This window comes from Apostichopus japonicus, chromosome 10 (genome assembly GCF_037975245.1).
Source record: "Apostichopus japonicus isolate 1M-3 chromosome 10, ASM3797524v1, whole genome shotgun sequence".
NCBI classification, from domain to species: domain Eukaryota; kingdom Metazoa; phylum Echinodermata; class Holothuroidea; order Aspidochirotida; family Stichopodidae; genus Apostichopus; species Apostichopus japonicus.
In genome coordinates this window covers 17,006,753-17,028,620 of record NC_092570.1, presented here as the reverse complement: position 1 = coordinate 17,028,620, position 21,868 = coordinate 17,006,753, and the positions used below count along the sequence as shown (strand labels likewise).

Below are 21,868 nucleotides of genomic sequence, written 5' to 3'. Positions count from 1 at the left end.
ATTTTCAAAAGTATCACTGAATGTAAAATTCCTACCAATCAGACACAAGTTTTTCCACCTATCTTGCTTGAACCAGGAAGTTGTTTTGGTACAACTCCCTTCTTAAACTCTGTGAGGCTCATTGCTATAAATACTCTCCAATAAGCCTTGAAAGTGTTTATGTTTGCTTCAGGTAATTTCCATTCTCTACACCTTCTATTCCAAAGATATTGTGTGTTTGTTTTCCTCCTTTTTTTGCTGACTTGTTTTGGTTCAAAAATTTTGACTTGAATAGAGCATCCTGTTAGTTGAATTTTCATTTCTATGAATCCTCTGTATCCTTAACTGTATATTAAAGCCCACAAGTTCCTACACCAGACTCTCTCTCATCAGAACAACCAATCAAGTAACAACAAGTTCAATACTGTATTACAATTCTCATCCAGCCTGTCCTTAACCCAGACACAGACTTTGGTCCTCCCTCCTTCCTATACAGTACACAGTAGTATTTAATATTAAACTGAGCTGCTCTCCCAGCCAGCCTGCATGCATGCTTGAAGAAGCTGTCCAGGAAATGTTTTTTTTTTCGTAACTGGGATTTCCTCAGTGTTGCACAGATGTGACTGTGTGGTAACAGAGTAGTGTGACTCAGCCATTGGGAATTGTTAGGAAGAGGGAACAACAAAGGGAACCGTTGCGCTGACGGTATTTCTGGAAAACTGACTAGAACAACTTCCCTACTGATGTAGTTAAGCACTGCGTTAGTGTGCGTGTGTGGGTATATACATGTGTTTGCACAGAGACAACATATACACATGCGGGTGTATATATATTCAGCGTTCACATACAGAGGAGAACTGCTGAGGTATATTGATGGAGGCTACATAAGTTTACAGGAAACAGTTGATATTTTATAGTTGTGTTGACTAGTATTAAAGCCCCAGTGACAGGCAATTTTGGAAACTATCATTCAGTTAAATGGATTACCACTAAGCCTTGGAAACCATCTACAGATTATTTATGGTTTCCGTGAAAGGTCGGATTGAAATAGTTTCATATATTGCACAATTTTTGTGGTTTTTTGTTACCATTTTATCTTTGGTTACATTACTAGGATCTTGTTTATATATTTATTTCAAACTGGGATTTCCTCAATTTCCTCCCTCATTTCCTTTGTATATACTTTCTGTTTGATGGACTTGAAAGATTTCATAGATTTCAAATGCAGATAGTGAAGAAGTTTCTGTCTTTCAATGTGTGGAAGTTGGATCAATATTGCGGAGTTAACGAGTCCTTTACCATACATTAGTGTGGCCACAGATCGTTGAGCTTCATTTTCAATTCGATTTAAAGTTTGTTAATTTAAATAGGGAAGAGCTCAAAGGAATTGTTTTTGAAAGAATTCTTCTGTCTGAGAAACTATGAGGATGAAAACCGGTAAGTAGTTAAGCCAATTTACTGTAATTTTTATACACTGGAAGGGAATGTTGAAATGTTTGGATTGTGTTATAATGTATAAAGTCTTGAAGCAACTTTCAGTATTTTATAAAATTTGAAATTTTTTAAATTTTAATATATATATATCAAACACTAAAGACATTAGTACTCATTTTACAGTGTTTTTAAGTTAAAAAGCCTTTAAAGTCTACAGTAGTCTGTAATAGATGTTTGATATGTATTATGTACAGTGCATTTTACTGTACATGATGCAAAGGCAGTTTATACACATTGTCACCTTATAGGGACACAAAACAGTTGACATGGAATTACAGACATAAAAATCACTAAGTAAGTTTTATAATAACTAGGTGATGAGAATATACATGATTAATGTCACAGACTGTAGTCACATGCACTTCAGTGTCTGGGTTTAATGATGTTCAGTTTATTTTGCATCATAGTTGCAAAGTTTCTGTTAAAATGTCCTCTGGTGACCAGCTGAAAGTCTACCTGGGAATTACGACGTAATTAATCTGCTTCAAAAGTTGGAATCCAGCTATGTACAGTAAAACTAGAGAATTTCACAGGGTTTGGAGGTTTTGGTAAATTGCGTCTGTCTGACACAGTCGTGAATCAGTCTATCGGTCTGTCTCACCTCCGGCAGTGGTTAAACAACACATTATTATCCAGGGATGGCCACAGTTGACAGCTCTCTGCGTTCTGGTTGAAAAGTTACAATCTGTCGGTACCGTGCCTACAGTAGTACTGTGCACATATACATGAAGCTTTGGTTTAATGAATGACAAAGTAGAGTACCTGAATATGTACTGATGTACAATTTGTCTCCACAGCCGACAGGCATCAGTAGAGGTGAAATTGTGGATAACGTTGCAAACTGAAATTTTACACGATGATTTTAATACATCTCTCTTCTCTAAAAGTTAAAGCTGGACATCTCCAGTTGAGTTCTATATACAGTGTATGCACTTTCCTCTTCTACTTTTAAGTTTTAAACATTTATTACCTTGGCTCAAATTTTTTCTGTCTTGGACTAAGCATCTCTTTAGTACGTACAATATGGAGTACTGTAACAATACGTTTACCTTACTTACCTGTTGCCTCAAAACCTCAGCACACTGAGTACAACTGAGTATACATAACGTGCCTAGAGGGGAACTGGTAACCTTGTTAGCTCACTGTACATACTGTAGTGTACGCTCTCTATGACCGGTATGGTAAATCAAGAGTACTGAGGTCGTGAGGAGACAGGTTAGGGAGGAAACAAAGTTAAGTATCTAGTGTCTTAAGGACGATGGATGTTTGGTTGGAATGAGATGCTACTGCTCATGATGAGTAAATGATTACATGGTCCGCCTTTGGTACAGTACCACAGTCATACAAAGCTACATACTCATCCCCATCGTAGCTGCTTTGAACCTCAGATGTATGCAGATACGGTCAATGGGCTTTCATAACTTACCGTACTGTACGTCTGAACATTGCCCAATTGATCATCACTAGGAAAGACCCATACCCATCATGCCCTCCTAAGTGGGGATAAATGCATACATACTGTAGAAGTGCGTTCAATAGTATCATGGGAATGAACTTTCTACAGTATGTAATATACTTTATTTCCTTAAAATAAAGTCTAACTTTAACAATTTGGTGTAGATCTATGAATATTCATAATTCACAATTGGGCTCATTTGTTTTAATGTATACAGCACACGTGGCAGGTCGCGCCACACAGCCGGGCAATTAGAAGCATATACTGTAATTATGTGATTGCAACACAGTGTCAACGAGACTGGAATTTCCCCGCCCACATATCAGGAAAGAAGAAACTTGAACGCAATGCTCTGGAGAGTTATTTCTGGCATTTTTGTAAAGTTCAATATTTTCAAATGAATAGAGAAATTATGCTGGTAGCACTGTACTGTACATAGTGCTGTTGTTCATGACTGTACTTGTTTTCTTCAATATCACAGGGATACGATACGTAGGTCTGCATAAACATACTACAGTACTGTATAGGCTACATAGCTTGATAATTCTTGATAAATCTACTGCATCTGAACAAGTATCTGATCTTTAAAATTATGTTTTTGGAAAATTTTGTGTGTACTCTTTGATTCTAAAGTACCTCATCATTGCAGTCTGTTTAACCTTACACATCAATTTTGTTTTTTTTTCCCTCTCAGACTTTGATAGCACTTGTACTCAAAAATTGATCTTTTGCAACTAATCGATAGTTATGTGAGAATGTGTCTAAACGATGAGATTTAATTTAGAGTTACTGAATAATTGAATTGATTTGATGTCAAAACAAACAGGTGGTGGTGTCATGCAGTAGTTTAACATGTTGCCATCTTAGTTAACTATAGGTCATAGGTCATGTAGGTTGTTGTGAAGTTGATTAACACACTCAAATTTACTTCGTTCCCCACTTACCTGTCTCCCCGCAACCTAAGCACCGCATTCTACCTTACTGACCCCTAGTGAAGTGGTCTCATAAGAAGGAGTTCACTAGGGGTCAGTAAGGGTGCACAGTGTTAAAAGATTACCAGGGCATACTAGACACGGTAGAATGCGGTGCTTAGGTTGTGGGGAGACAGGTAAGTGGGTCACTCGTAAATATATAAACCAGTAAGTTTTATCATTTCTACTTCACTCCTCTCTTACATGTCTCTATTCTACTTTAATATGCACCTATAAATCTACCTTAAAAGACCCACTAATCATATAGCTTAACCTAATCATATAGCTTAAATATGACACCTTCCCCCAACAGCCAAGAATTATCTGGATCCATTTGGCAGATATCCTTGCTGAAAGGTGTGTCTGCAAGCTGTTATTTTGTAAATTATCTGTGATGTCATTGTGCCACCAGGATCTGAGACGTTTCACTTTCATTTTGTCTTTCTTTTGACGTAATTTCAAGGGCGAAAGTTGAAAGTTTTGACACAGGAAACAAAATGACGCCCATCATTGGGTCATATCAAGAGCTTTGTTATTATAGATTAACAACTTACTCAGCATTTGCAAAATCCATCTACACAAATGGAAAATGTTATACATACATTGTAATAGATAAGGACAAACATACAAAAATTGAGGCCCATGTGGCTGGATGATGTCACATTTAAACTTGATCAAGTCTTCTGCCTTATTAAAAAAAAAAAAAAAACATTAATTCTGTAATAGTCTCCCAAATGGGAATTTGCTTTAGCATTCTAGGGAAGTTGTTCACCACAGTGTATCTCTGTTGCAAAACTGCCGATGCTCAATGACGATGATAGGGTTCATGTCTATTTTAGTCTTGAACAACTAATTCAAACTGAATAACATGCAAACTTGTCCGTCCGTCCGTCATACATGTTGTTTGTTTCCGTTCAGCCGAGCCACTAGTGCCACATCCTGTTATAGGCCTACTGTATGTGCACGATGTGTACTGTAGATATATACGCATGAACAGTCATGTACAATGTATATACACTGTCCATGCTCAAGATCTGTTCAGAGACCTGTAGTCAGTTATAACATGTATGCAAATTTTGATAATTTGCATAACTTTAGAGCTGTTGCATAATCATGATCCAGCTACATATATATACAGTATATACAACATTGCTTCCTGTGACCTGTACAGTATACAGTATGTGTGGATGTAACCTTACAGTTAGTCTGTAACTTCAGTGATAAGTAAGAAAACTGTATGTACAGTTAGTCTTATGTTGACAATTACAGTACATGTATGTAAATCATATTTTGCAGTACTTGTATCACATTGTTTCCATCAATGTTCACACTTGTTTATTTTAAAAGAATTAATGCACAATTTTTTTTTTTTTTTACAAATTAATGGTCTTTCAACAATAACGTATAAATACCATTGTACCTATCCTAGTGTTAGCTCCCATATCCCTCTCACCCCCCCCCCCCCTCAGTAGCCTTCCTTCCTTATCCCTCTTTAGTCCCCATCCATCCCACAGCATGGTGACTGTAAGTGACAAAAAGATGTCATGTGGCATTTTTTCACCTGCTACCTATTTGCTACTGCACTGCTCAGAGAAAGTTGAAGTTGCATTCAGTAACAGTATACAGTAGTTGTAGGCTAATAGAAGAGATACATGGTTAACTTATTAGCTTCAAGATGACTTGACTCTAACATGGTAAAGCCCCATCTGTCATATATTCATTTGAACAAAAGATTTATATAGTATTAAACATGAATTCTGACCACAGTACAGTAGGAGTCAGGATAATCCCAAGTGGTGGACGGACAGTGGATGCAAGGGTGTAGTGATCGGTCACTCAGAATCATGGAATGTGTCCCCAGACCTGTAGTCCTGTACCATATATGGCAGTACATACAGTACTGTACTGTACTGTACTATGAACTTGTGAAGTTACATACATACATCTACAGTATTGCTTTGTAAATACTCAAACCCATGTAATTTTGGGACATTCCTCCCGATTTCAAATTTGAGAATGGTATTGATTCATCATTTTTTTTTTTCGATTTGATCAATCATGTTCAAGTGAATTTCATAGACTTTTTCTGACATACTGTAGAGCTATTTTATATAATTGCTTTTATAATTTGATTTGATCTTATTTTTTTTCTTTTCTCCGTTTTTTCTCAGAGATGACAAATGATCCGGTATATGTGGTGGCCAAGTGGGATTATACTGCCAAGCAAGATGAGGAGCTCACCATCAAGAAGAACGAACGCTTGGAACTTACAGACGACAGCCGCTCCTGGTGGAAGGTCAAGAAGACCAGCGGCGATCGGGAAATGGGCTACGTCCCTTCCAATTACGTTAAAAGGGAGAAGCTGGGCTTTATCGGTAAAATTAGGCAAAAGACAAAGCCGCATAAAACGTCCGTCACGAACGCTCCGGATCCGGTCCAAGTCCAACGTCACCAGTCGCCACAAAACACAGACGTGGTCTCGTCGCCTAAGATAGCAGTCGTCAAGTTCAAATACGAACCCCAGCAGGAGGACGAACTGGCCTTAAATAAAGGCGACAAGGTGATCGTGATAGAGAAATGTACGGACGGATGGTGGAAGGGCGAGGTGAGCGGAAAGTCGGGCTGGTTCCCATCAAACTATGTAAGTGAGGATCTGGATAGGTCCAGCGCCAGTTCCAAGGGCGAGGACGTTTCCTCGTCCGTGTCCTCCGGGGAGGACTTCCTTCACGGCGTGATGACCTTGTACCCGTTCCAGGGTCGTAACAGTGAAGAGTTGAACTTTGACCAGGGTGAAAGGTTGGACATAATAGAACTCCCCGACAATGACCCCGAGTGGTGGCGGGCGAGAAACAAGGAGGGTAGGGTGGGGCTCGTGCCCCGGAACTATGTGCAAGTGATCTCGGACGCCATACCGGTCTATTCACGTTTACCGTATAGCAATGGAGACAATGGTGTGGAGGATGGAGATAATCAGACGGACAGCTCCAGGGAAGACCTATCAGGGAAGGAGTGGTTCCACGGAAAGTTGTCCAGGGCGCAGTCCGAGAGCGTCCTACAGAGTGCGGTGGAGGGTAACTTCTTAGTCCGGGAAAGTGAGGCCTTTGTAAGTATTTTGTGGCATTTTCTCACTGAACATGTACAGTAAATATATATACATATGGAAATGCATTTTGTTTTTAAAATGATGACCTAAGAAGATAAAATTCCAAACAAGCGGGGTGGGTGTGTATTATGACAGAAGCAGAAAGAAGTCTCAGATTTGGGTAGGAGTTTCTTCTGGATAATTTAATGAGAGGTAAAAAAAAAATCTATTGTAGCGGAAGAACCGGAAATGGAATTTGACATGTGAACAGGTATGTAAACTGTATAGTAGAAGTTATAGTACCAGACTGGTTAAGATAAAGTTTAAATAGTTAGCAAATATTATGTGCCACTGTGTTTGATTCGTTTGTGAAATTTGTGACCTTTACATGCCCAATTCCTTTGTTACAGTGTTTAAAATATCTCTCTTGCCATTAAAAGAGGTTGAAAGGTAGCGCAGCGTACCCTATATTGGGCAAATGCCGAGGTCTATTTACATGAAACAAATCACCGCATGGTAAAAGTTGGAGTTTACATCGATCCCCTCTCATGTACCTGTCTCAAACAACATTTGCACTTTACGCACCTACCTACGTAAGCTACGGGACTGGAAATGTTGTAGTGTTCACTGCACCCTCCATTCCCTACTTCCCGGAACACGTACCCAGTCATTTAAGTGTCAGTGTACATTGCACAGTGTCCATTGCACAGTGTGTAGTGCACAGTGTGTAGTGCACAGTGTGCAGTGTACAGTGCTTGGTGTACAGTGCACAGTGTGTAGTGCACAGTGTACATTGCACAGTGTCAGTGTGCAGTGCGCCATGTACAGTGCACCATGTGTAGTGTACAGTGTGTAGTGTACAGTGCACATTGCACAGTATGCATCTCTTTTCATGAAAATGACATTAGTTTACAACGTACTGTAACTTAAACTGTAGGAGAGCATTTAGGAATCCTTTCCTTGCTTCGTGTCGACTGTTAATAACTTACTCCATGGGTTGTTGATTTATTCCCACCAAAGAAATGGAGAGACTGAAGTACTTCCTCAATCTTTCAGTAAGTTTGGGTGTTATGATATATATTACAACCATCTATTAAAGATTACTTTCTTGTTTGCTCTAGAAATACAAAAAGCCTTAGTTAATGAAGTCTGTTTACTTTGAACACTCAGAACAGTGTAGATGGTGAAAGTACTGCAGAGTTTACAGTATATATGAAAGATGAAGGTGTATACTTTAACGCTTGACTGGTCAACTTTTTGGGGAAGTGCCTATCTGCTTGTAATATCTCCGACCCCAAATAGAAAGTTAAAGTACCCGAATTCCTGTAAGTATTATGGGCACCGTGTTTCCAGAATACCAGGATGTACAGTACCGTACTTTGTACATCAACATGAATTCAGGATGCTCTCCCAGCGTAATATCAACTACAATAGTACCTTGAAACAACATGAACAGTATGTACAAACACTCAGAGATAACAGTGTAAATGAGGGGGGGGGGGGCGGTTTTTAAGGTGCATGGGATTTACCCTGGTATATTGTAAGTCTCATCTTCATATGATCCAATCGTCAATTCAGAGACGGCATATTAATTGCACATCAAACAAAAGAGGTGATAACATGGGTAACGATCTGTAAGTTGAGAGTTATGGATAAAGGCTGGTTCATACTCCGGAGTTTAGTTTATAAAACAACAGCAGTCTTTCGCTATTCTGCTGTGAGAACGAGTTAGACTTTAATCGCAAACCCCCGTGACACAAATGTGACACAGTTTACGATAGTAGTAGAACTCATGCCATTGCACACAGTGGCGTAGGAAGTTACTTTTGAGTGGGGGGGCTGAAGACTGATGGCCGGCCTGGGGGAGGGGTCTAAGGGGAGGGGGTGTCCCCCTCCCCTTTGGATTTTTTTGCATTTCCAGGTGGCCTCAGATGCAATTTGGTGCAATATAGCACACTTCAACACCCACTCCATTTTGTAAACTTAATTTTGTATTTTCACCTGGCCTTAGATGCAATTTGGTGCTCCAAATGAGATTTTTTTCTCATTTGGAAATGAAAAAGGGGTTTTTTGACTTGCGAAGTGGGGGGGCGGAATGATACTTCCGCCCCTCCACATTTTTCACTGGGGGGGCTGGCGCCCCCCCAGCCCCCCCGGTTCCTACGCCCTTGATTGCACATGTACGAATAGCAAACTACACAGTTAGAATTTCTCGGGTTAATTGTGCCACTCAGCAAACTATGTGTAATGATGGAGACAAATGTGGAAAATAATAGCCGTAAGTTGAGAGGAAAGTCTGGTTGATTCCGGAAAAGTAGAAACCAAGTGAACGACAGTCTTGCGCTATTCTGCTGTGAAATTGAGTTCTACTGCATACAGAAGCCCCCGCCACACAAATAAACAGCCTACAGGTGTAGTGGAACTGGTGTCAATACAACATGTACAGTACATAGCAAACTAGTTAACACCTCTAGGTACGTTAAAAGGGCCACTCAGTATTTCCATGTAGTGATGGCCATAAATGTGGAATATGAACCTATTATCATGATCAAGTTCTATAGCACTTGAGAAGCTAAGTGGCAACCATTACCCCTTCTTCAAGTTGTAGTCAGGTATTTGGTTTCCGCAGGGTTCGGTACTGGAGACGTCACACATAAATTTGTAATCAATCGCTGATTCGTAATTGGTTCGTCCATATAAAGTCGTCCTAAAACTCAAGCTGGTCGTTCAGAAATTTTGTTGAGCAATATCGTTTATCGCGCACTTCTGTGCCGTATCGTGTGCGGAACCGGTAAACAACATAGTTAAAGTCTCAGCCATTCCTTAAAAAATACCGCGTGTGATGATGACGTTTTGTCATAAGACAATGATCCATATACATCACAAAGATTGTTTCATAGAAGAAAAAATAATAAAAAGTGTACAAAACAGAATAGTGACAAGCTGAATGTGGTGGATATGGGGGGGGGGGGTAGGAAAAGTGAGAGAGAAGAGAAGGGAGGATGAGGGGGCTGTTCCTTCTGACAAATACCATTTAGCCCAACAGAGCAAAACAAAGGGCTCTTCCTGGATTACAAGTTAACAAGACGTTACAGTATATTTAGTGACAAGGTTAAGGGGGAAATGAGATTATATTGCTCTACCAAGGTTTTAAAACCTCCATTGGTTCTCCCCGACAAATACCTTACTGCAGCTGTACAGTAGCTGTCAACAGTACAGTGGAACCCTTCATTCAAATGGAAGGGACATTCTCATTGAAAACAATGTCCATCATACATACCGTACAGGGTATATGCACTTACTGAATACAGATCTTGCCAGAAAATAGAGTGGAAAATAACAGAACAAAGCGTTCGATATATCAAACAGGGTTGTTCAAGCAAATGTTTAGTCGGATTTGTACAGGAGATCTTTGTGTAGGTTATCAAACTGTACAGTAAATGTTGTAATCATTGTTGTTAGTAAGTTGCACTGTAAATCAAAAAGTTACCGACTTTTGTGTAGTTTATCAAACTGTAAATGTTGTATTATATTATTGTTGTTGGTAACTTGTACTGTAAATCAGACAGTAACCTGTACACTGTGTACAGATTTAATCCACCAGTTCAGTAGTTTTGCAGTGCTTCTGATTGACTGACTGACTGACTGACTGACTGACTCTCATGTCCAGCACAGCACTGGTCAGCTCTCAATATAACCATTTAATACTACACAGCACAGCATTATAATGAACCAATTGGCATTGCACACCCTGCAAGGCTCTGGTATCTCTATCCACATGTAAAAAAGTATTGCTCGTAATAAAAAAAAAACATGCAGCGTGTCCCATTTCCTGCTTACCAACTTAAGTGGTAATACTGTACCATATTAAGCATTATGTACATGGACAGTCGATTTACGTAGCAGTCGCACGTCAACTGCAATATACTGTGTACTGTATATTTGTATTGCAGAGACATAATGCATTATGGGAAAAAATTGCTGTGCAGAATTGTTTCTGTGAAACATATCTAACCCAGGATGGTAATGACTATGGTGTCATACAAAAAATATAGACAAAGGACAAACAAGTTAGTATTTATAGAAAAATTAGCTGCTGTCATGTCCAATGTACAGAATAAACAAAGCTGTGTTCCTCAAGGTTGAAAGAAGTTCATACCCCTAGATCAAATCTTGAGTATTTTGAGTACATTTCTGACTTCTTACCATAAACTTTCCAGCCCAGAAACCCTCCTTCCCTCCCCCTTCCCCCTCCCCCCACCACTACAAAACATGTGGTATTTTTTTCCCTTTGCACTCCAACAACCTCACCTCCCTTCCCAATACTCTCCTCCCTAGATGCAGAAGAAATGTTTAATAAGTTTGCAAATCTCGGTCTTGAAGTTCCCCCTGTTTTCTATTCATATTTCATACTTCAGCACTTCCTGAAGGTTGTCAACCTTCAGGATATTCTCTGTGTGAACTTGTGTGAATTAAACGAGAATACCTACCCAACCGTTATTTTTAGCTCGTCCTGACAGAGATCTTATAGCGAAGAACAAGCTCCCCCTAAAACAGCTTAAAGATTCCTTACTCGAGGCAATAAGATAAGACAATAAGGCAATAAGATGTTGCAGTTATCAAGAGTCCTGTTGCTTTTGAGAACTGAACTAATCTTTATGTGTAAGGCTTACGGTCCCCTCTGATGTTTGAAGTGTCTTTTCTATCAAATAAAAAAATAACGAAAAAGGAAAGAACACCTAAAAACAAGGTAGAAGAAAAGCGTATGAAAGTACCATGCGCAGTGGTTTATAGTAATTTCATACAGCGATTTCCAATAATTAATAGTAAAAAAAATATTGATTAATTTATAAGGGCCTTCAGGAGAAAACTGAGTCGTTAGACCAAAGGGACAAAAACAATAATGTCACTACTTAAAACCTGATTTTGAGAATTGTGAAATGTAGGCCGGTATCTGAGTGCTCCTCTGAACTGTACAGTATTTAACCTAAACCTCCATTTAAAATCGTAAGCCTACGTAGAGACGTGATGGAGTCCATACCTGATTAGTGCAAGACTACTGTATGTACTGATTGTTCTCTTTAGAGAGGTTTGCATCACTCCTCACTTACTCTTCTCCTCTACATACGCACTCGGATCTGCTCTAGCGTAAGAGCCGGCAACATTCTTGCACTGCGCCCCCAATGACCCACTCAAAGGTCAGTATCTTCCTACGTAAATAATCTATCATCCAGAAGCCTGTACACGCGTCTTTTCTTACAGGATATTTCGGTTTTTTTCGTCGTTCGTAAATACCCAATCCGTTACGTTTTGTGGTATTTGGCCTTTGTGAAACTTATTGAGTACCCTTGGTCAGATTAAAAGATATCAAAACTAATTCGCGGCTTCGCGCCCACATTATTATCCTTTTAAGACAAATCACAAAGAAGATCTCATTTTGACAGAGTTTCAATGCAAATGAAAGTTCATTTATGAATATTTTATTTTCAATTATATCATTATTATCCATTAAAGACAAATCACACAGAAGACCTCATTTTTACAGATTTTCAATGCAATGAAAGTTCATTTTAATTTTAATTTTTCTTTTATTTTCTCTCAATTTTTTCTTCCATCAGAGGGGTGACTTTTCTATCTCCGTGAAGGGTGCCGATAGGGTCAAGCACTTCAAAGTACACGTCGGCTCGGAAGATTCAAGGTTTCTCATTGGACAGAAGAAATTTGATAATTTAGACGACATTGTGGCACATTATAAAAATCACCCTATCTTCACTAACGAGACGACAAGGCTATTTTTGACGAACCCGTTGCCCCTCTCTTGACATGCGGTGACTCTGTAGACTCTGTGTTTTGGTGCAGGACCGGTTGTCCCCGGTGGCCTCCTCGGTAAACCGCGGTGATGGACCTCCTGTCACCATTGAAACTCTGCCATACATATATACATATACTTGATGTAAATAGACGACAAATAATCTTTTTTTCGTAAATGGCTTATGAAACCGTCAACCAGTAGTGGCCAGTAATATCATTCAGTTTGTAATGGACGTTTAACTGTACAGTGTAGAAAAGGTGCCCATCTGCAGACAACCCAGTGCTACGAAGAAGAGTGGGAAACTTGGTTTTTATTTCAACGGCAAATTGATATCACGCATATCTCCGTTTTTGTAGGAGAGAGATAATTTGACCGTTTTTTTGTTGATTTTTTTTTGGCTTCAGTATGTCAGCAAGCAACCATGGAAGACTTCTTCAATATTATACAAAACTTGGTCATAAAAATTGTATCATTTTTTAACTTTTAATCTGTAATAGAGTTTGAGTTTGCTATTCTAACGAAGGTCATTATTGGACCGCCATAATGTTTAATGGATTATTAAATGGTGTTGATGGATTAAATTGTAAAGTAATCTCTTTAAAGATGCAATATAGTTCCATCACCAGGATGCTAGTTTGCTGATAGAAATGAACCTAATGACACTAAGCTCAAAGGTCTTCTCAGGAGAATACTTTCCTCTACTTCTACCACTCTCCTCTCTTCGCTTCTTTTTTCTTGGCCCCCCCCCCCCTTCTGAATTATCACCCTCTCTTTTTTGCTCCCTCTTTGCCCCTTATTTCCTCGTTTCTCACTTCTCATACTTTCCTTGCTCCATCTCTGCTCTGCTCTGCTCTCCTCTCCTCTCATCTCATCTCCTCTTCTTATCCCTCACCCATCATTTGAAGAGCAAATTGGAATCATTAATGAATGGCTGATGAACCTTCACTTGTTGGGAAAAAAAAAATTAGGATGATGTCTTGGTTTCATCAGTCATATATTTATTCTTCATATTTTGAAGAAAAAAAGAAAAAAAAGAAATTCAGTAGGTTTGGTATAAAAGTTGCCAAACAAATGCAATATGCTGCTTTAAAGTATACGAGATATACTTTGGCCTGGAATATATCTTACATCGATTGAAAACGCTGGAATTATTTTCTTCACTTCCTTTAGGTGTTTTGTCTCATTAAATATATTCCAAATTTGATTTATGCATAAAAGATGCTACTATATGTATCTACTGTAGCTCTTATGTGAGGCATTCTGTTTTGCATTGTATATCTGACAAGTTATTTCATTAGTACCCTGGCAAATATCTTCGATAGTGTCGTAACGTACAACAAAACTGTGTATCTCTTCTTTTAAAAGTTTCTTGTAAGTAATATTGCATGATATGTTTTGAAGTATATAAAACTTCAAAGAATTCTGCACCACTTTACATGACTGAAACACTTTATATTATAAGACAGCTCAATAGGCCATGCTTAATCAAAACAAAACTTTCATAAACTTGGGAAACTTGTCACAGAAATTCTGTGTATGAAAAGTCTTGCCACATGTTTTTGTTTTCTTTAAATGAATGATCACAAAAATCCATAAATAGTTGATGATTTTGTCAAACAATATTAAATAAATTTGGTTTAGATATTAGAAATAACATTAAAGCAACAAGGGAACTTTACAAGAAAAACCCTCAGCGACTAAGTGCCATGCATCTAAGGGGAAAGAAATTAAATCTTTTTCATTTTCACAGTGTTGTTGGTTTCCACGTAGACCAAAGACAGATTTCGCTCAAATTTCACATCCCTGCCATATTCTTTGATTATATCATATGAAGCTAGGGTGTGATTACTGGATGAAGGGGCAGCCTCTCCTGCCCTCACCCATTGATCAAAGAATCATTTAAAGTAGTTGTATAATCTCCCAGACAGGCAGATAATTTTCCTACTCATATTACTGTACCCAGAGATGGAAAATATGGTGTTTTGATGAGGCAAGACATTGTGGGTCAAGTTCAAGTTAGGGGGAAGCTGCTGGAATCACAGCAAATATGACAACTGTTTCACTGTACTGTACCTATGCTCACAGTTGGGTTGTATCCACAAGGAAGTGCAATCTTTAAGTTGCACAAAGGGCATGTACTGCAGTGTAAGCCTGATATTTCAGCATTGATGAGATAAATATTAAAAAGAATAAGAAACAAGTTTGAAAAAGATAAGAATTTATATTGTGTATTTCACACATAGAGGTGACCTTGTCTTGCTTGTTCCATGGAGATGATGTGTAACATTTTTTTTCGAGGAATTGATTCACAGGGTATTTTTTTTTCAGTTCATTCATTGAGATTTGTTTACAATCTTTATACAACTTACTGAGCAATTGTGATCTCTATTCAGTGTACATCTTGCTTGGAAGACCCATTTAGTGTGCGTGATAGACATTTTGCTGCTTACAATATTCTTGACTCATTGAATTCTCCCCACTCCACTCCCACCCACTCCACCCCATTAGTCCAAAAGTACTTGGTTACCCCAAAATTACCTACTTGTTATTTAGGTTATCAAGAGGTTTGAAGAGGAAACTTTAAATGTGGTTTATGGACTTGTATGTACTTGTGTATGTACTTGTGTATGTACTTGTGTGTACTTGAGCACATATTCAATAGCATGAGAATGGTATCCCTCCTCCTAAAACTGAATAATGTAAATACTAAAAAAAATGAAGAAAATATGCATGAATTTGTGCATCATTACTTTAAATGTCCATCTTCTTGATATTCTCCTAGATCATTCATCTGTGAATTGTAAACATAACCCATTATGGAATATTGACATTTCACAGCATTGAATTATGAGGGTAAACAATGCCTTTATTAAACATACAAATAGTTATTATAAATCCTTTACAAAAACTTGAAAATTTGTATTTGCTTGTAGCTTGAGTATTTGTAGAAACAGCCACTGCCACCTTCTTCCCGTTTTGCTGTAAAAAAAAGGGGGGGGGGGAAAAAAAAGAGTAGTTTTTGAAGCAAAAATCAGTTTGAGTTTAGTACCTTGACCTTCTCCCTACTACTCCTAATTGTAGAGTTTTGACCACTGTCGTATAAAAATAACCACAACCATTTGGAATTGTTCACATCAACATCCATATTTCACCCTCATCGCTATGATCCTCGCATGTGTCTTCTCGTAGTTATTTTCTCAGAATTGCAAGTCACAACATTTGTCATCAATTTCTCAGTCAGCTGTGCAATTTCACCTTTTTCGATGAATATCTTTCTTTCTCTCTTTTGTTCATATTCATATGACTCAAAGGATTAGAGTTTCTCTGTATGGATTTATTTGCAGAGATATTATGATGTGGTGTTCAGGTTTTCGCTAGGATGAGCAAAAGCTGTGTCCCTTCACTCGGCCGTGCTATCCAATTACGAAACATCCACAGAGGTTTTAACGCAGCCTCCTGTTTCGCCCTTGAGCCCACGCTTAATACCTCGACCCTTTACACATTTCCTGCACAACTTGGGAAGTAATGAATTAACTGCTTGCTCCTGCCTGACAGCTTAGTATCCTAACTACTTTGTGAAGGAGTCGAAGCTACTTACGTTATCAGGAAATTTTGTCACTGTACAGGACATTGATTCATGAAACGGTAATTGGAACAAACAGGAGAAACCTGTTTACGAGGCTCGGCTGTGCTAGAGTTTTCGAATAAACGTATAGGCCGTTGTAGCTTCTATAACATCATTTATAGCATTCATCATCCGAGTTTCCATTCTCTGTTTTGTTTTTTTTGTTAAAAATCAATGCAAAAAAATAATTTACATGCATGAAAAGAAGAGATACTTTTATAGACAGGCTTGATTTCTTTTGAAACCGACACTCTTCTTTTTGATATCAAAGGTACATTGAGTAGCTGTAGGTTGTGCAATCAACATTTTGCTTCATAAAAACTTCTCATATTTTGTTTAAATTTCTCAAATTTGTTTATCTACTTGTCAGCATTACCTTTGGTGTAATTATTGTTTATATATTAAAAGTCTGAGGTAATTCTCGTTAATACGGTCTCTCGGACCTTCCTGCAGTGTAATCCGATGCTCGGTATGATGTTAGAAGAGCAGTATGCAGACATTTTGTATCTTTCAACATGTTCCCCTACATAATATTCCGTTGAATCTGTCTTTCTTTGTATCCGTCTGTCTGTATGTGAGTTTCTTTGTCGCACTGTTCATACTTTTTACTGCGTTTTTCTCAGCATCTTCTAGTATTGGTACACACATCTGGTTTAACGTCCTTGACGGGTTTATTCGCTCGTCCATTTCGCATGTGGTGAGGAGCCGTAACAATGTGCATCTTAAAAGCCGTTGCAAGAAATGTCAGAAATTGTATTGTTTTCTTTTGGTGTGCCCTTCATGAGGCCACTGACCAGAGGGAAGAACATTGTCCATTGGTTTTCTATTTACCCTTCTCAGTGTATGGTATGGACATACAACAAACTAACGGAGGATTTTTAGAAGAAAACTGCTGGTAACTAAAATAGCAGAGATTCTAGTGGCAAGAATTACCTTAAGAAGGAAGTGTGTGTTTACTTTTGGGGGTGGGGGGGGGTGGAGAGGTGTCTTCTTGCCAAACTTTCTGTACTGGAGAGTAAAGCATAGGCAACGTTTATGTCTTTCTTTGATTGGTGTCACTTCCCCACCTCCCAAGGGGGAAGGGTCGAGGGTACTCGACCGAATGATGACACGACCAAGCAAACTTCTAACCAATCACACCTTCATCCTGATCATCATCAGCATCATCTTGATTTTCCTCAATATGCTCAATATTGTTGCTCTGCTATTCACTGCACAGTTTTGCATGTAGCATCAGTGCTAACGGTGGGGGGGGGGGGCTGGGATTTAAGTAAAAAGGAGTGTCTCGACTTGTAGCACCACTGCCTCTTGGTTTTATTGTTTTGTTTACTCTATCACAGATGATTCTAAATCATGTAACTGACTAAGGTAAAAATTAAGCCATAGTCTTAAATTACTGCGCAACTGTAACGCACTGATGTTGTCATTTAATGTTAAAAGCTAAAAGATAACATTGAATATCTGTCGTACCTGTTAATCAAACAATGTGTGAATCACACAGTGTCAAACGGAACTCATGTTCCTTTAATTTATAGCTAATATGTCCCTTTAAGAGCTCGTCTGGAGGCTGCATGGCTGAAAAATGTCAATTTTAGACAAAGCCTTACCTTACAAATCGATACATTTAAGCAGTATATTTGAACGAAGAAACTTAGATTTCTTATTACGTGTGCTATTATTATTATTATTAATATTAATAATTTTTTCGGGGGTCTGTGGTTATTGAATATGACTGCAGGCTTCTCTATGTAAATGCCTACAATCTCATATTTTGGTTCTAGTGTGTATAAGAACGGTTGAATCAATTAATGCTCAGCTATACCCTAGGAGAGTGATATATAATTTTCATTGAGATAGAAAGGCATTTCAAGGCATTTTCTGGTTTGTATCAAATTGACCTGTGTATCTTCATTCTCTACTTTGTTTTGTACAAGTCTAAATGTAAAAGTAGAACAATATTGTACTAGTTTTCATTGATATTATGCAGTGAGGATTTGAAATTCCTCTGTGAAATCGGTCTCTTTTTAAGTTTTTTTAGACAACATTTGAGTTATCCGAAATAATATGCTCGACATATGGAATGCATGGCAGCATAGAAAATAAATTGGTGGTTTTTGTGCAAGAAGTCAATTTCAGATTTACAACACTTGTTAAGTTCAGCATCAGGAATGAACTAATGTATGCTATGGTAATTTGTAAGGGTATCGAACTGGTGATCCTCCATAAACTTGCAAATCTCATGGTGTTGTATTGTTATCATGATTACAGTCTATGTTTGAGGTCTAATGTAATGAGGTCATGTCCTGTGGAACCTCATTGGTGAGGTAAATTGCTGATGCTATTCATGATGAGGTGTGATTTGTATAGGTTTTGATATTGTGAACCTCCATGAATTGCAAACCCTCATTGTGTTGTATTGTTATCATGATAAGAGTCTATGTTTGAGGTCTTTTGTAATGAGGTCATGTCCTGTGAAACCTCATGGGTGAGGTATATTGCAGATGCTATTCATGATGAGGTGTGATTTGTATAGGTATTGATATTGTGAACCTCCATGAATTGCAAACCCTCATTGTGTTGTATTGTAATCATGATTAGAGTCTATGTTTGAGGTCTAATGTAATGAGGTCATGTCCTGTGGAACCTCATTGGTGAGGTAAATTGCTTACGATATTCATGATGAGGTGTGATTTGTATAGGTTTTGATATTGTGAACCTCCATGAATTGCAACCCTCAATATGTTGTATTATTATCATGATTAGAGTCTATGTTTGAGGTCTAATGTAATGAGGTCATGTCCTATGAAACCTCATTGGTGAGGTATATTGCTGATGCTATTCATGAAGAGGTGTGATTTGTATAGGTATTGATATTGTGAACCTCCATGGACTTGCAACCCTCAATATGTTGTATTATTATCATGATTAGAGTCTATGTTTGAGGTCTAATGTAATGAGGTCATGTCCTATGAAACCTCATTGGTGAGGTATATTGCTGATGCTATTCATGATGAGGTGTGATTTGTATAGGTATTGATATTGTGAACCTCCATGAATTGCAAAACCTCATTGTGTTGTATTGTTATCATGATTAGAGTCTATGTTTGAGGTCTTATGTAATGAGGTCATGTCCTGTGGAACCTCATTGGTGAGGTATATTGCAGATGCTATTCATGATGAGGTGTGATTTGTATAGGTATTGATATTGTGAACCTCCATGAATTTGCAAACCCTCATTGTGTTGTATTGTTATCATGATTAGAATCTATGTTTGAGGTCCTATGGAACCTCATTGGTGGGGTATATTGCTGATGCTATTCTTGATGAGGTATGATTTGTATAGGTTTTGATATTGTGAACCTCCATGAATTGCAAAACCTCATTGTGTTGTATTGTTATCATGATTAGAGTCTATGTTTGAGGTCTAATGTAATGAGGTCATGTCCTGTGGAACCTCATTGGTGAGGTAAATTGCTTACGATATTCATGATGAGGTGTGATTTGTATAGGTTTTGATATTGTGAACCTCCATGAATTGCAAACCCTCATTGTGTTGTATTGTTATCATGATTAGAGTCTATGTTTGAGGTCTTTATGTAATGAGGTCATGCCCTAAACCATCGATTGATACATACAAACCATTAATTGGCTGTTGGTTGACCTGATTTGATTTTACCTTCCTTGTTGGTTAACAAAATGAACGATTAACCCAATCCAAACCAATTCTAAAAATAAAACACTCTGTATCCTTAAATATGAAGTTTCCACATTTTTTTTTTTTAAGGAGAATTCCTGCTGATAAAACAGTTACTGTAGCCAAGATGTCACGCAACATGTATTCCTGTCATGGATCCAAGAGCGTATCTGTCTAATATTGCCAGGTACTGTCAAAATACAGAGGATTTCGAGAAGTGGCCCTCATTTCCAACAACTCTTTATATAAAAGCTAAGCTATAAAATATGGATGAGTGTTGTGAAATATATCATTGTTGAGAAAGCACCATATCATTGTTAAATTATTAATGCACATTTAAGCTGAATCAGTTTTTGAGAGGCTCTATAGTTTGGCTAAAGGCACTGTTCAGCTATTTTATGTATACTGCCTAAATAATAACCTTTAACCTCAGTTTTTTTAGCATTTGAAATATCATGCAACTCCAAATAGATCGATTAAAATACATATGGCCTATTTTGTTCCTTTTTTGTTTGTGTGCATGTGTGTTGACGTACGGCTACAACTGCATGAGTACAAGCAGAGTTCCTTTTGGTGTGAGTACCATGGTACTAAGTGTGAGTATGAAGACTTACACATACACTGTCTATGTAAACATATATATATATATATATATATATATAAATATATATATATATATATATAATGTATATATATATATATATATATATATATGTATATACATATATATATATATATATATATATACATATATATATATATATATATATATATATATATATATATATATATATATATAGTCACCCATGACAGCAAAAATATATATATATATATATATATATATATATATATATGTATATATATATATAAATATATATATGTACAGAACATTTTTGAGTAAAGATACTCCCTAGATCGCCGGAAATGACCCTTTCCGGGCCTGGCTAATTTGCAGATATACGAAGAATAAGGTTTCATCGCCAAATTACACCAACAAAATGTGACAAATGTCAATAAGCAGATGAGAGCGTAATAAAAAAGTCAATAATCTAGAATAAGTAAAAAGTGGTAAAGAGCTGAAAAAGGCGCCAGCAGTCCATTTGAGTCCGTCAAGGGGGGGGGGGGGGCGTCCGCCCCCTGACCGTATGGACGCTCCGCCACTGCGCGGCGGGGTGCAGCCCCTAATTCGCCATTACTAATGTAAAAGAGAGTTTTGACATAATTGGACCGCCATTTTCATGCTCACTGATATGATGTGATATCTGCTGTTTGCGTTACAAATTCGAACAGGCGCGTAGCGAGGAATTTGCCAAGGGAGGGGCGAAGCCTGTAGGCAAATTATCTAAGCGTAGCGCCACCATAGGTTGGCGCGAAGCGTAGAAGAAAATTTTGGCCGAAAATGCCTCCCAGATCGCTGGAAATGGCACTACCCAGGACCATTTGTTAGCGCGAAGCGGACAAGCAAAATTTGGCCGAAAATGTCTCCCAGATCGCTGGAAATGACACTTCCCAGGCCTTGTAAGTTGCCTCTAAGCACTTTCTATTTTGAAATTACTTAGCGATATCATTTAAAAAAATGCTGAATGTGGGAGGGGGGGCGGGCGGTCGCCCACATTCCAAAATGCGTCATGTTCCCCGACGACACGGTCGAGTACGAGACCAGCCACAGTGGGTTTCATAGCACAATTCTACACACGCGTTATGATAGACCATATATAGTATATATATATAGATCATAAGTGAGAGAGAAAAATG

At 38.1% G+C, this 21,868-nt stretch overlaps 1 protein-coding gene and 1 long non-coding RNA gene across 6 annotated transcripts in view; one reads left to right on the top strand and one right to left on the bottom strand.

The window, feature by feature from the left end:
- Window positions 1-15,792, top strand: part of LOC139974700 (cytoplasmic protein NCK2-like) — a 28,683-nt gene extending 12,891 nt beyond the window's left edge. For 4 of the 5 annotated variants that reach the window (XM_071982029.1, XM_071982027.1, XM_071982028.1 and 1 more), the window contains 2 exons: window positions 6,072-7,003; window positions 12,601-15,792. In XM_071982029.1, the coding sequence (XP_071838130.1) occupies window positions 6,072-7,003; window positions 12,601-12,804 (1,136 nt within the window). In that variant the 3' untranslated portion in view covers window positions 12,805-15,792. Of the gene's footprint in view, window positions 1-504; window positions 1,417-6,071; window positions 7,004-12,600 lie in introns of those variants that run through there. The other variant, XM_071982030.1, reaches the window with a different exon arrangement.
- Window positions 15,793-16,569: 777 nt separating this feature from the next.
- LOC139974701 (uncharacterized) lies at window positions 16,570-20,726 on the bottom strand. Its single transcript, XR_011795534.1, has 2 exons — window positions 19,485-20,726; window positions 16,570-18,655 (listed from the first exon to the last, which is right to left on the bottom strand). It is a non-coding gene; the product is annotated as an uncharacterized lncRNA (long non-coding RNA).
- Between the last annotated feature and the right edge of the window lie 1,142 nt (window positions 20,727-21,868).